At 42.0% G+C, this 14067-nt stretch overlaps 1 protein-coding gene across 3 annotated transcripts in view; it reads right to left on the bottom strand.

Moving 5' to 3' along the window:
• The window catches only part of usp48 (ubiquitin specific peptidase 48), a 28940-nt gene extending 14958 nt beyond the window's left edge, over positions 1-13982 (bottom strand). Inside the window, exons 1-12 of one of the 3 annotated variants that reach the window (XM_006641882.3) lie at positions 13001-13982; positions 11533-11653; positions 10737-10878; positions 10380-10507; positions 9693-9817; positions 8697-8805; positions 7143-7276; positions 5649-5731; positions 4553-4732; positions 2094-2228; positions 1446-1595; positions 225-425 (exon numbers count right to left, since the gene is read on the bottom strand). In XM_006641882.3, the coding sequence (XP_006641945.1) occupies positions 225-425; positions 1446-1595; positions 2094-2228; positions 4553-4732; positions 5649-5731; positions 7143-7276; positions 8697-8805; positions 9693-9817; positions 10380-10507; positions 10737-10878; positions 11533-11653; positions 13001-13134 (1642 nt within the window). In that variant the 5' untranslated portion in view covers positions 13135-13982. The other 2 variants (XM_015336861.2, XM_069183635.1) reach the window with 2 other exon arrangements.
• Positions 13983-14067: the final 85 nt, after the last annotated feature.

Genomic DNA, 14067 nt, shown 5'->3' with positions numbered 1-14067 from the left:
AAAGGTCAAGAGCCTCACTGAAAATTTAGAATCTAAGCTTAGATCGCGTTTTAACCAAAAATGTTGGCGTTGTGTATTTAACAATGACTTGTTTTCAGTCCTGTCCAGGCCTAAATGACTGACGTTACTTCTGCTCCTTAATATTACGACTGACACCTGGGAAGAATCTAAGCACAGGGTAGATTTCGCAATAGTTAAAAATCCAATACTTTTGAATGTCTTACCATCTAATCTGGGACTTCCTCCATATCTAAGAAAGAAAACTTCTGCAGCTTTTAAAGATATCCGTTTCACATCTCCTATTTTGTCTGGGTGTAGCTTCCCATGAGAACAGAGGAACTTAGAGTTGTCAATAGATTTGGTAACAGTGGAATCATCCAGCCATTTCTTTAGCCAATCCAGCGGGACAAATTCAAAAGGCTGGCCTACAAAATAGTTAGAAACAAAGCATTGATTATGGGAACAGATATAAAGGCTAAGCATAACACATGCACAGCATTCATTCATAAAAACACAGACAATTAGAAAGCTTAATATAAAGCAAAGGTTTGACTGGGCTACAATAATATGTTATAAGATATAGAGTTTGTATTATTTTTCCATTCAGAGAGTGACCATTTCAATGGGGAGAGGTCTGAAATTCTCTATACTCCTGAAGACAGTAAGCAAATAAAAGTGCTCTGAATTGTTAATAAAATCAGGCAAACATCCAACATAAATCTTAACACATTAAGCAGCTAGTAAAGAAACACAGGTAATACATAATTTTTTGAAGGACAGTAAACCTGAACTTTAATCACAATTTTGATTGAAATGAGTTTGTAGTTCAGTACTTTTGCCAGCTAATGGAAATCACATTGTAATATACCGAGAGGCATTAGAAATGTAACACGAATATTGGAACCAGCAGCATCGGTTGCATTTTTAATGCTTCTCGATAGATCAAATGGTATTCAAGAAACATCAAATGCCATGGGTTTTAACAAACCTGTAAACATTTCTTTACATCAAACCACTTTACAGTGTGTATCAAACAGAACATACCAGAAAGGGATGATGTTTTATGCATATTTCATGGCTATAATCACAGAGACATATTTTACAACGCAAGCTAACAGATATCTCCACCAGGATTATAACTGGCGTAACCCAGTTATAACTTGTAGTTTTGTACGGATGTACAAAGTTATATAATAACTAAGTGACTCTGACTGTCATGAGCTCACTGATGTCACCAAGTCTTTAACTTGGGAAGCATCTCTGTGTGAGATATGGCAGTTTAAGGCACAGATGTTGAAGGTTATTATCATGCACAGAACAACTCCCTGGGAGAAACATCACTGTAACGGAAGGCATTTTTGTAGCTTCAACGTAGCATTTTAAACTCACAGCCCTCTTAACCGTTTGTCTGAAATGTGATACTGTACGAGAATGATTTTACAGACCGTCTTCAGCAGGTAACAATTCGTAGAGCTCCTTCACCTCTTCGTGTTTGGCTTTGCCCTTGTCTACACTCTGCTTTCGCATGTCAGCCATTTCCATACACCACTCCTCAAACTTCTTGTTGTCCCTTTCCACCAGCTTCTGCAGGAAAGCTTTTGATTGCAATTCAGATTAGACACTTAGTTTAACAGGAATCCCATGCTCCTCAAAGCAACAATAACTGATTGTACTGTAAGAAATGGCGGTAAATCTACCCCTTACAAAAGGGAGTTTATAAAGGCTACTTAAATCACTATTTTAATAGATGAAAGCACACAACAAAGAATTTTGACTTTCACAGCCTACGTTGTGGAAAAATAATCTGGTAATTTCATAATAATTCAGATATACAAGAACAAGATATACAAAAACTTTGCTATATACAGTGATCTATTTCAGCTATACAGACTGCACTGCTTTTCTGCTACAACAGTATACCAAAGAGTTTCACACATCTGTGTATGTGACTGGAAAACAGGAGAATAAGCAAACATCAGACAGCACCTCACAGTGGATTACATAAAATCCCAGGATTCTCAGATCCTGCAGGATCACAGTGCTTCGCACTGAGCATCTTTCAGACTCCCCGCCAAGAATTGCGGTCCACTTACCTGGTACCTGAACATTAATCTCAGCTTGATCTTTGTCTTCGTTCTGCAGTTTGTAGACTAACATGTACGCATTCCGTGAACAGTGGAAACCTTTACTGCACTTGGGTTTACGTGTTTGAGACTTCGACGTTTCTGCTAAAAAAATAAAATAGTGACTAAGTAAATGGGAATAAATTGCCATTTAAAACATTTCTTTGTTCAATTGACACTAAGACACGAAAGGATTGTTTCTATGTGAAAGGATCACCATAGAGAAAAATTTCAACATTTAAAACCAGAAGAGAGCATTTAGTTAACTTCCTCTATGCCAGCAGCCATATCACTCTGCAACACAAAACCGGCAACCCACTGGAGCTCAGCGCTCACCCTGCTGTCCATGTGGGTCCTAATGCCCCATTATAGTGAAGGGGACACTATACCGTAAACAGGGGCCGTCCTTCAGATGAGACATAAAACCGAGGTCCTGACTCTCTGTGGTCATTAAAAATCCCAGGGCGTCTCTTGAAAAGAGTAGGGGTGTAACCTCGGCGTACTGGCCAAATTTCCTATTGGCCCTTACCAATCATGGCCTCCTTATAATCCCCATCTATGAATTGACTTCATTACTCTGTTCTCCTCCCCACTGAGAGCTGATGTGTGGGGAGTGTTCTGGCGCACTTTGGCTGCCGTTGCATCATCCAGGTGGGGCTGCACACTGGTGGTGGTGGAGGGGATCCCCATTACCTGTAAAGCACTTTGAGTGGAGTGTCCAGAAAAGCGCTATATAAGTGTAAGCAATTTATTAAATCTGCAGCACATACACACCAAGGATGGGGCACTCTAAAATTATGTGTTTTTGCTTTCTACTTTTCTGCATGCGATTATTCTCTACTTTGCAGCTCTCGTGCTGATACAGGTTAACTCTTTACAGACCTATATTAGTTACCATTTATGTGGCAAAGTACAATCTACAGGGGGTGGACAAAATAATAGTAACGCCTAATTCTACACATCCATCCATTGTCTAACTGCTTACTCCTGGTGAGGGTCATGATGGTAACAGGCTGACCAGAGCAGACCTTTCCCAAGCAGCAGCCTCCAGCTCCTCCTGGGGGATTCCCAGGTGTTACCGGGCCAGCTGAGAGAAATAACCTTCCAGCTTGTCCTGTGTCTGCCCCAGGTCTCTTCCCAGTAGGCCATGCCTGGTACACATCCCACGGGAGGCACCTGGGATGCATCCTCACCTCTCGATCCAGAGGTCCACTCGGATTTCTGAGCTCCTCACTCTCTCATGGTGAGCAAGCCCAGCAGCCCCACAGAAAAACCTTACTTCACTTGTACCCGCTAACTCATTATTTTAGTCACTGCCCATAGCTTGTGACCATAGGAGAGGATAGGGATGTAGATCGACCGGAAAACTGAGAGCTTTGTCCAAAAATCCAACTCTGAGCAGTACAGTGGCTGCACCAATCTACTGATCAATTCCGTGATCCCCTCAATCCAAACTTTTGTGAATACAACCCCATGGTACTTAAACTCCTCCACTTGGGGCAGCTGCTCCTCCCTCAGCGGGACAGCCAATTCTTTCCAGGACAGAACCAAGACCTCCGATTTGGAGCTGTAGACTGGCTGCACACCTGATCGCAGTCAGATGAGGCACACAGGACAACATCATCCGCAAACAGCCGAGATGCAGCCCCTTAAGTCTCCGAACCGGACACACTCCAGACCTCGGCTGAGACACGATGTCCTGTCCTTGACACCCATGAACAGGAAAGGAGACCAGTTGTGCCTTTGGAGGTCCACCTCGAAAGTGCTCGACTTTCGTTTTGCAAATCCAGAGACTGGAAGCATGCAGCAGCAGCCCTCACACCCCATACACCCGCAGCCAACACCTCCCGAAAGACACCCCAGAGTAGCCTTCTCCAAATCCACAAAACCTGTAGACAGCTGGGGGGGGGGCAATTTCCCATGCCCCCTCAGGTATCCGTGGGAGGAGAGAGAGTTGGTCTACTGCTCCATGGCCAGCAAGGAATCCACATTGTTCCTCCTGTATTTGAGGGTCGACTATCAGGCCGAGTCTCCTTTCCAGCGCCCTGGCACAGGCTTTCCCAGGGAGGCTGGGGATCCCTCTGTAGCTGGAACACACCCTCTGGTCCACCTTTTTATAAATGGGGACCATCACCCCAGTCTGCCAATCCAGAGGCACTGTCCCGCCTTCCACGTAAACATGAAGAGACCCGTTACCCATGACACCCCAGCAGTGTCCTGCACCTTCAGTGTTACTGGCCAGATCTCATCCACTCCTGCTGCCCTGCCGCTACGGGTCTGTTTCGTCACCACTGGGACCTCAGCCACAGAAATGGACCCAGTCCCACCAGAGGCTTCTGCCACTGCATCCTGAAAGGAAGGCATGTCCGCCGTCCAGCGGATTCAGGAGTTCCTCCAAGTGCTTCCTTGTGCTCCTCTAAGCAACTTACCTATATCTTCCTCGATTCCCAGCTGAAGTTTCTTGCCCTCCATTTTCTCAATCTCTTCATCGTTAAACTTGTACCAGTCATTAGTCCTGGTGTCCCGCACGTGGGCAATGTAGTGACCAGAGTAGGCGCTCACACCTCGGTGAATCAGCACTGCGGTCAGCTCATAGACGCATTTCACATCTAGCAGAAGTACAAATCAAAAACAACGGTCAATTACTCAATAGACCCTGCTAGCATAAAAATGAATTCAAAGCAACGTGCATGGGTTCTGCTACATTCAGTACATGATGTAGGCCTTGCAACCTATAGTCTGTCAAGCAGACAAAACCATAGTGCCTCAAACATAATCTGATAGTAGCCATCTGATGCAAAGACCTCATCCAGCCATTTCTGGATCAAAGCCTGTGTATCAGCTTCAGTCCAACGGCTGGTTAGCTTTTCCAAACTCCTTGAACCCATGGGGTGAAGACGTTCTTCCTATCTTCGAGTTTAAATTCAATTTCATGTGGTTACTTGTGTATCTGGTCCTTGTTTCATCAATCATTGTGAAGAAAACAAGCGTGTGGACTTTGTCAGCGCCTTTGAGAATCAATGCTCACCAGATGCATTTCTTTTCAATATTCATACGGAAATGGAAACAGAAAGGTAACAAAACAGATTTCATTGCCATGAGTTAGTTCTAATTATAATTAACTAACACTGAATGGAAGACAAATTGACTGGCAACAGTAATAAAAAGTCAAAAAACGTTTCTCAAAAAGGTTAAGATATATAGTCCTGTATTGATAAAAATATATATTGTACTGCCAGTCAGAATTATTGAGATCACCTGGTTGATTTTCTAAAGAAATATATGTAAAAAGGGTGCAGGATAAATTATTCATTTATATTTAAATGAATGGCCTTATTAAAAACCTGCTTTTCTTTCTTTATAAGCAATTACATTTAATTTGGCAGCGTGCTGAGGACCTGTTTTCATCCATTATTTACTTTTCAAGAGGCAGAGCGAGATGCCAGACAAAAAGGATGACACTGCATCACTGTGCTGCCCAACACTTAACGGCGTTTCATTTAAAAACGTAAATAGCACAATTACCGTTCCGTTCCAAGAAGGGACCCATGTCCAAGGTTTCAGGAAAGCTAATGAATGTGTTCAACTTCTTCTTATGACCAGTTTGCCTAAACAGATCATACACAAAAAAATCAAACACAACATTATCATACTCAGCTTCCACCTGTGTTAAGAAACTAGAAACTATGTTAGAGCTAGAAACTATGTCCAGGAGTAGAGTACACCGCACTCAAGCTCACAATGTAACAGCTTTAGCTTCAGAAGGAAAGAAACCCTTGACATACAATCACCTTACTGAACTGACAAGAAAGTGGAACAATTCATTTTTCATACGGATCAGAAGAGCAAGCAAACAGCCAAGGAATTAAGTAGTTCAGGTGGGGAGCTGTGTCAGCATGCGTAGTCTGCAAAGGAACAAGTAATAGGTTTATTCCCTGCTGAAAAGAGAAAAGAGGAAGCTTCACAGCCGAAACGTTGCGTTTTCTCTCTTCTCTTTTCAGCCAAGGAATAAATACTACCCTATATTACCCCATATATCTCAGAATGTTTTAAAAGAGAAATTAACAACAAAATGTATTATGTGTATACACAGTATACACCATGGTAAAAATTAAAAGTGTTTACATTTTAATATGTAGTTGAAGATTTTAAATTTAAGATTAGTATTCTGTCTATGCTTCCAGTTGATATTTTTAATGAGGTTTTACAATTGTTCCTTCCACTGATTACACAAAAGGTGATGCTACAAACAAACTTTCTACTATTTTACAACAGCTCCTTCTCTATAGCTCACAATAGTAATAGTTTATGTAGTGGTGGTGATTCAACCACATAATATTGTATTACTGGCACACTTTATTGCATGTATAGATTGTTTGCCATTTTTACTGCAGTTGCTGTAATAAAGTTACAGGTGACATGGCTATACTTTATCATTTTTACAGTTCTAACCCATTCATTTAAAAAAATATGAAAACATCCGACAGTTTCTGAGACCTACTGTATGCCAACGTATTGTAGTATACCTCCAAAAACCTGATATTCAAAGTAGTATTTCTGTCCTGTTTTTATATGAAAAGTATTTTCACAAAAACTGTTGCTGCCCATCACAGCAGAATTACTTAACACTCGTATGAAGACACTCTAAATATAAAAAAGCAAACACAAAAAAGCAGATACAGAAGTAAAATAAAATATGTAGGCCCAACAGTTATGGTACTATACATTCATTTATTTTGTACACAATTTTACTTATTTTATAAGCATTGTGGGCAATCACTTGTGGATAACCATAAAAAATGCCATTCTGCATGCGTTGTACATGTCTCACATCACTGGGCACTAGTGGTAACATACACTATGAGCGTGATCTTATCTATGTAAGCCTTGCAAGGAAATCAAGTCAGTTCCCATACTGTGAACCAAATCTGCCCTTTGTCTATACACCAGTACTAAAGAGCAGTGTTGTTGGGGGATGTCTGAATGTTCCACTACTCAGAGCTGCAGTGCAGAGCTCACCTGTCGAAGACGAATCTCATGAGCTGTAGGTTAAGGGTGCGAGGAAGACTCTGGAGTTTTATTCTTCTTGTGGCATTCTGCTTACTCTGACAGCTCTCGCAGAAATAGCGGTTGTCCCCTTCCAGTTTTTCTTCCTGTAGAGACGATTGAGACAAAAATGACATTTTGGAGCAAGAGGAACACGTACACACACGATACCATACAAGAGCTATTGCCCACGTTACTTTAACTTCACACAGATGAACAGCAATATGGCAAGAATCCATTTTCTGGTAGGCACACTCTGAATGTTGGGATGCTTTGTAGACACAAAACAAAGGTCACGTCCACTTTTTTTATGAATAAGAAATAAAAACAAGCTATCAATACTGTGCATCAATTTTATGTTTTACATATTTCTGTTGTTGCCCCTTTAGAAAATGGAAAGCCTAAACTAAAGGGAAATGGAAGTCAATTACGCACAATTATTGGCATTTCTGCAATAACACAATTGCTGTGTTCTTAGAGAACACTGCAATATAAAAGCCACATTGAAGAAACCATTAGTTCAATGGGTATTAAGGGGTGAGGGGACAGAGCTTGGATTCACGATATCAATGGTCTTTTTTCTACAGTAATCGGCCATATTATTAGTTTGTGCATGTCTTCTGCATTATGTATTTTTGTGATCATTTTAAACAGGAAACAGAGGAAAAAAAAGATAAAATAATGCATAATATGCATCAGTATTTCCATCGCTAAGGGCTGAGAATTTCTGCAGTGGAGGTGGGCGAGACAACATTTTTCGTAAGAGTTTTTGTCACGACACTACTCATCCCAGCTCAAATCATATCACTTTATAACTTCGATGTTCTGTTCCAGAGTAACAGCTTTCCTTTTCACTTGGGCCTCATGCATGAGCTGATCATTCAGACCCTTGCCACACACTGTAACAGCAATATTTAATAGGAATACATCCAACCAATGAAAATATAGTCACGGAGCACAGATACAGAACGTCACTGCGTGCGGGTGTGCAAGAGAATACCCCAGCATTCCAAGCGCGTGTTGTTGACGCACAACAGTTTTTACTCCACGCCTGTGATTAGTCCCAGTGTGCTTGAGTCACGTTATAGCCAACACTGTCTGGAAAAAGAGTTCTCTAATAAATCAACCACTCTATAGTCAATTCACATTATGGAAACGGCACTTGACAACACCCTGTAATTTTAACAATGTTAAACATTTCGCTATGTACCTAAGAAAAAATGTAATAATTGCTTCAGTACCATAAATGGCTTTTCCTCTTACTTACACTCACAGCAAAGGCAAATCGCAATTGACAGCTCCCATGTCATATACAACATATGTCCCTTCTATGTGATATGTCGCACGGCGACCCTACACTGTGATATCACAAAATAAAAATGCACGGTCTTAACAGTGCTTGCACTGAGCATTGTTTGCATCCTAACAAAGGAATTACAATGTATGTAAAGTCCGCAAAAAAAAATGAATGTTCTTTTAAAAAAGGAGATTTGTGCTCCAAATGCAGAAGATTTATGAGTGATTTACCTTGAGAAACTCAGTCACGCAGTCTGTAAGCTGCTTGTGCCCTTGAATGTTAAGCTCCAGCTCATAGAAGCGGGACAAAAGCTGTGATTCACGGCCACAGTGGTTACACCTGAAATTACAAAATTTAAATTACTACTGAATAAGTCTCGTACATAATCAAAAAAAGAAAAAAGTACTTTCATGTTTCACACACTTTTTTAGGTATTGTGTTTTTATCAGGCATTTTTGACACCTTCAAAAAGAATATAAAAATAGGTAAAATAAGGCAAAATATTTTCAAAAAGAAAAAATGTGCAACCTGCAGAATCAGTTCTGTGTTGCGATTCTGTACATGCAACCCCTGTCACGATCTAACCTGCAAACGCAGTCAGGGGACCTTAAGAAGCTCTGTACTACACACAGCTTTTTTCAAGAAACGAAACTAACAAATCACATTAAGAACTGAAACTGAACTTTTGTCAGTTGCAACACCGTGTGTGAACAATTAACATGAAAAGATGTCCAGAGTAAGTGCTAGAAAATCTAAAAGAAATCACAGTAATGTTGAACTGGCCCTGTAAAAAAAAAAACTTAATTAAGACTCACATTTTCGGAGTCAATTGCTTTAATGGAGCAGTATAGAGTATGATTGTGAGACTATTTAATACGGAAAAAACAGAAAACCGTGGAAGACAAATGTTCAGAGGAGTGAGTAAGGTCAGAAGGATATAAGCCGATTCCAGAAGCAAGTTGATCCCAGGATATTTAAAACAACCTGAAAGCATGCTATTCACCACCACTGTTATCACATAACGCACATAACATAAAGCACACTTCTGGCCAATTCCAATACAAAAAAAAAATTAAAAATGTAGACGAATTGTAACTTCTGAGATTTTCATTTGTCAGGAAAAGTTGCAACGTTGGAGATGGAGATGGAAAATCCAGGTTTCGGGAGTTGTTAGGCACAGCGAAGGAGATTTACACTTCAGGCAGCAAAACCCGTGTGGAACGTACACAGTAACGTAGGCGAACTGTCCACAGAACTGCTGCTGTATGACATTCTGCAAGTTTGGGTTCTTCTGTTTGGAAAGTGTATCTTCCAACAGTGACAAGAAGAGCTTTGAGAATTCCTGGGCATCCTAGAAGCAGGAAAAATATGCTTTAACCGCAGGCAGGGAAACACCACTGGGGCTTACAGAATATAGTCTATCAGGTTCCCACATAGCAATGATAACTTTAAAAGCTGATGCTGGCAAAACGTAAACACTTGTCTAGTAACATGACCAAAATGAATCCGGCCACTTTCTAACTGCTTCTTTCAAATCAGGGTTGCGCAGGAACCTGTTTCAGCAAGTAAATGGATCAAGGTGGGGCTACAACCTGGACAGGAATCCTGTTCATCGCAGGGCACACACAGACACGCGCACACACTCAGCCTCACACCAATGACAGTTTTCCCAGAAGCCAGTTTACCTAACTGTGCATCTTCGGACAGCGAGAGGAAACCAGAGCACCCAAAGAAGACCCACACAAACACAGAGTGAACATGCGAACTTCACACAGATAGCACAAGGTCCAGAATTGAACCCAGCAATGATAACCACAGCACCACCATGCCACCCATCACCAAAACAAATGTTCAGCAAAAACATTGAAGTACCTGTCCCCCCAAAAAAAAAGATTGTTTTTCATAAAGCATACCTGCTGTTGCCCCGTATCTAGCCCTAGTGCCTTCACAAGACCTGAGGGGTCAATGTATCGTCTATTGCTGTTCTGCAGCAAGGCAAATAAGTACTGCAGATGTTCACATATGGTCTGCGGTTCATAATCTGCACAGAAAAAGCAAAGGAACAAGTGATGCATTTCAAATGGTTAATTCTGCATTGATAGAGAAGCATGACATTGTGACAGACTGTTATGCTTCCTGGCCTGAAGGCGGAAACATTTAAAATTAGGTTTTGAAAATGTATGCATGCCTCTCCTGATGGTGCAAACCTTTTATCTTTATTCTCCCTTCACACACTAACGATCAGAGTGAAGAGGGGCAATATTTCTGACCTGAATCTAAGTCGTGTTCCTCTGCCCTGGGGTTCTGACACAGGTAGAGAGTCTGTCGCAGCTCCAGGTTGTGGAACCACACCTGCAAGAACGTGTTCACATAGCAAGTGGCTCCAAGGTTGGTCAGCCCTACAAACGTATTCTGGAAAAGACATGAGACATATTAGAGAAAATGCCTAATTCAAGGTGACCTAACATCAGCCCAAATCAAGTCAAAAGGCAGAGTAAAGTTTGTGTCCTAAACCTGTCAGAAATCCATGCAATTGGGTGTCCTGAACTGATATACTGAACTTTTCATAATATGGAGCTATACCAAAGTATAATTACCCAAAAAACACAAAAATCATGTCATGGAGGTACTTACAGAGACTGTTATAATCAGTTATAATCTTTTGATATGATTCTGCTCTCCCTGATAGATCCCTTGTCGTGTTTTGAGAATTAGTATGTATTTAAGCAAAATGGCTTTTAAGAACCCATTTCTTTTAAAGATGAATAGAAGGAAACGAGATGAGAGGCCACAAATATGACAGTGAAGAACAGCCTTCCACCTGCCACGTATAATCTCTAAGAACCCTCATTATTCCTGCTCCTTTCTTTTGATCCAGAGGAAAAATTATTTTCAAAACTTGTTCCTTTCTGAACCAGAACAGCAAAAACATCTGAGCAAGGAATAAGAGGGATGGATATGAAACAAAAGCCATAAAACAGCTGGAAAACATTTCCATCCTGCGAGCTCTTGTACAAAAGGATGAGTGAATCACAGTAAGTACAAGCACATCAAGGGGTGAGGTACCTTGTCTCTTCTTTCCGAATTTGGATCATCGATATTGTGGAAGGAATTCTCATCGATCTCTCCCAGCCAGAGGTGCTCCCCAATGCCAACCAAGCAGTTGGGATTTGCCTTGCAGTTCCTTCTGCACAGGTGGGTATAAAATCCAGGGAAATCAGACTACAGTACATACAGTACAGTACCTGCTTACACATACTATTTTGAGATTCCTTTTTTGGACTGCATTATCCAATAATAATTACCGCAATGTCTCCACATATAGAAATAAGAACAGAGGACTTTTTCGGTTTAGTAGCTGATCAAAACCTTGTCATGTTTCCAAACTAATTACTAAACCCCATTAATACAACAAACACAATGGATATTCACCATGCACGCTGTTTACACACTTCCAAATGCAAAGATACAAAGGTATTCACCCCATGACACATAGTGTGTAAAATTAATCTGCTCAAATAGGGGGTCTGTCGGCCTGCTGCTCTGCTTTTAATATTGAGCACTGCTCATCAAAATGACACTTTTTTATCGTTCATGTTTAGAACTATTATTGAGGGAGGTGTCTTGAAAGGAGGACCCAAGACTGGAAAAATCACAGTTCTACTAAACAGTGAGAAACAATTCACAGACGTACAAAATACACCACGCATTGTGGCTGAGGATCTGCGTCTGTGGCTGGAAGGTTGCCGGTTCGTATCCCGCGGCCGGCAGAGGAATCCTACTCCGTTGGGCCCCTGAGCAAGACCCCTAACCCCAGCTGCTCCAGGGGTGCCGTATAACTGGCTGACCCTGCGCTCTGACCCCCAGCTTCTCTCTCCCTGTCTGTGTGTCTCATGGAGAGCAAGTTTGGGTCTGCGAAAAGACAAATTCCTAATACAAGAAATTGTATGTGGCTGATAAAGTGATCTTATCTTACATTAGGCACCAGGGAATCATATTGATCTCTGCCATTTCACGACTTTATAGTGAACATATGAGAAAGTAAATCCTGAAAAATGTTGTGTGAATAAGATGGTGATCTGACACTAGTTGTCAAGCATTGTTTCTTATCGTTGTCATCGTTCTACCTTTGTGATCGTTTCTGTTTCTCCAGAACGGAAAATGAAAAGGTATGGAACGACGTTTTATTAAAGTTCGGTTTTAAACACACACGGGAGATGCATGATGACAGTCGGGCTGAAGTCTGTTTCTCCACAGCTCAGTCCTTGCGGGGGTCAGCCAAGTCAGAAGGAAGAGTTTGTTCCGAAAGCAGATCAGCACTGCTACTGTACGAGAGACGTTTAAAGAACCGAGCAGTCACATGAAAAAGTCGTGCAAATTAAGATGCCCGAAGAGGCAAACAGTCCCGCCGATTCTGCAGCTACTGTGATACGATCTTCTACGGAAAGGAGCTGAAATGAAGTTTGCATTTTACACCTGAAAACTTCCCCGAGCAGGCGTTTGAGTTTTAGGTGCACAACAAAACCCCCCTTACCTGCAGGAACCCCTCTTGCACGCCGGCAGCCTGATGCGGTACGCCGTCTCGATGTGCTCCGCGCTCACCTCCTCGGGTTTCACCGCCTCGATCCAGCGCCAGGCTGCCCTTTCCAGCTGCAGCCGCGGCGCCATTCTCGCCGCTGCACAGCGCTCCGTCCCCGGGATGGCGAGACACGATAGGCCGGGGATTCACCGGCCTGGCGTCGACAAAGTGCTCTCCAAAAATATTGCAGTAACGCACACACCCCCCTTTAAAAAAACCTCCGAATTCGGTATTTTATCTACATAAATACACGTCGCCCTACACGTTGCGTATTTCCAGGGCACTGTATTTAGCTAGAGATGCATGCTTGGCTCCGTACGGTATATTTGATCGATCACAGATGTCGAAAACAAACCCTGTGCTTGCATCCACAGTGAATCGGTAGTTGATAGTTGATTCGCACAACTACCAGTACAATCAAAGGCAAAACTTATTTTTCGAAATGCACAAATGGACGAAAAAGAAGAGATTTCTCGGTTTTCCACCAATGTAACTTCATTACCGGTAGACCATTAGAGCAGCCAGTTTAGTGTGGAATAAAAAAGCACGTTTTCTTTTAATCATTGCTGTTTTAGTGGACCTGGAGCCAGGCACTGCTACCAGATGGAAAGTTCGAGAAATCTTTAATTTATTCAGATCCCTTTCAATATGAATTTGTGATTAGTTCGTTCTTCCCGGGTACTGTTCAAACCTGTCTTTATTCTTTGCATTCGGAGTTCGTGTGCCTTTACCAACAAACGGCTGGACATGCGACTGGTAATTTGTTTTTATTTTTCCATTTCTTTTGCGTTTCATTCCTCATTTTTGATAGTCTGCGTTAGTCCGGTTGCCAGTTGTCACCTGTCCCCCCCCCTCCCCGTTCCCCATCTATATTTTCCTCCTTCACTTTCAAACTTGTTTTGGGGACCGAAGTACTCACGTAACGTACGCGCCTCTCTGACGCTCCGAGACGTGCGGTGCGCGCTTCCTACGTGCGCCCCGAGACGAGCAGGGGCGTGGCGCGGCGCGGCGCGTGATGGGGG

Source organism: Lepisosteus oculatus, chromosome 25 (assembly GCF_040954835.1).
Source record: "Lepisosteus oculatus isolate fLepOcu1 chromosome 25, fLepOcu1.hap2, whole genome shotgun sequence".
In the NCBI taxonomy this organism is placed as follows: domain Eukaryota; kingdom Metazoa; phylum Chordata; class Actinopteri; order Semionotiformes; family Lepisosteidae; genus Lepisosteus; species Lepisosteus oculatus.
The sequence above is the reverse complement of the archived record's forward strand: the minus strand, read 5'-3'. Positions and strand labels throughout refer to the sequence as shown.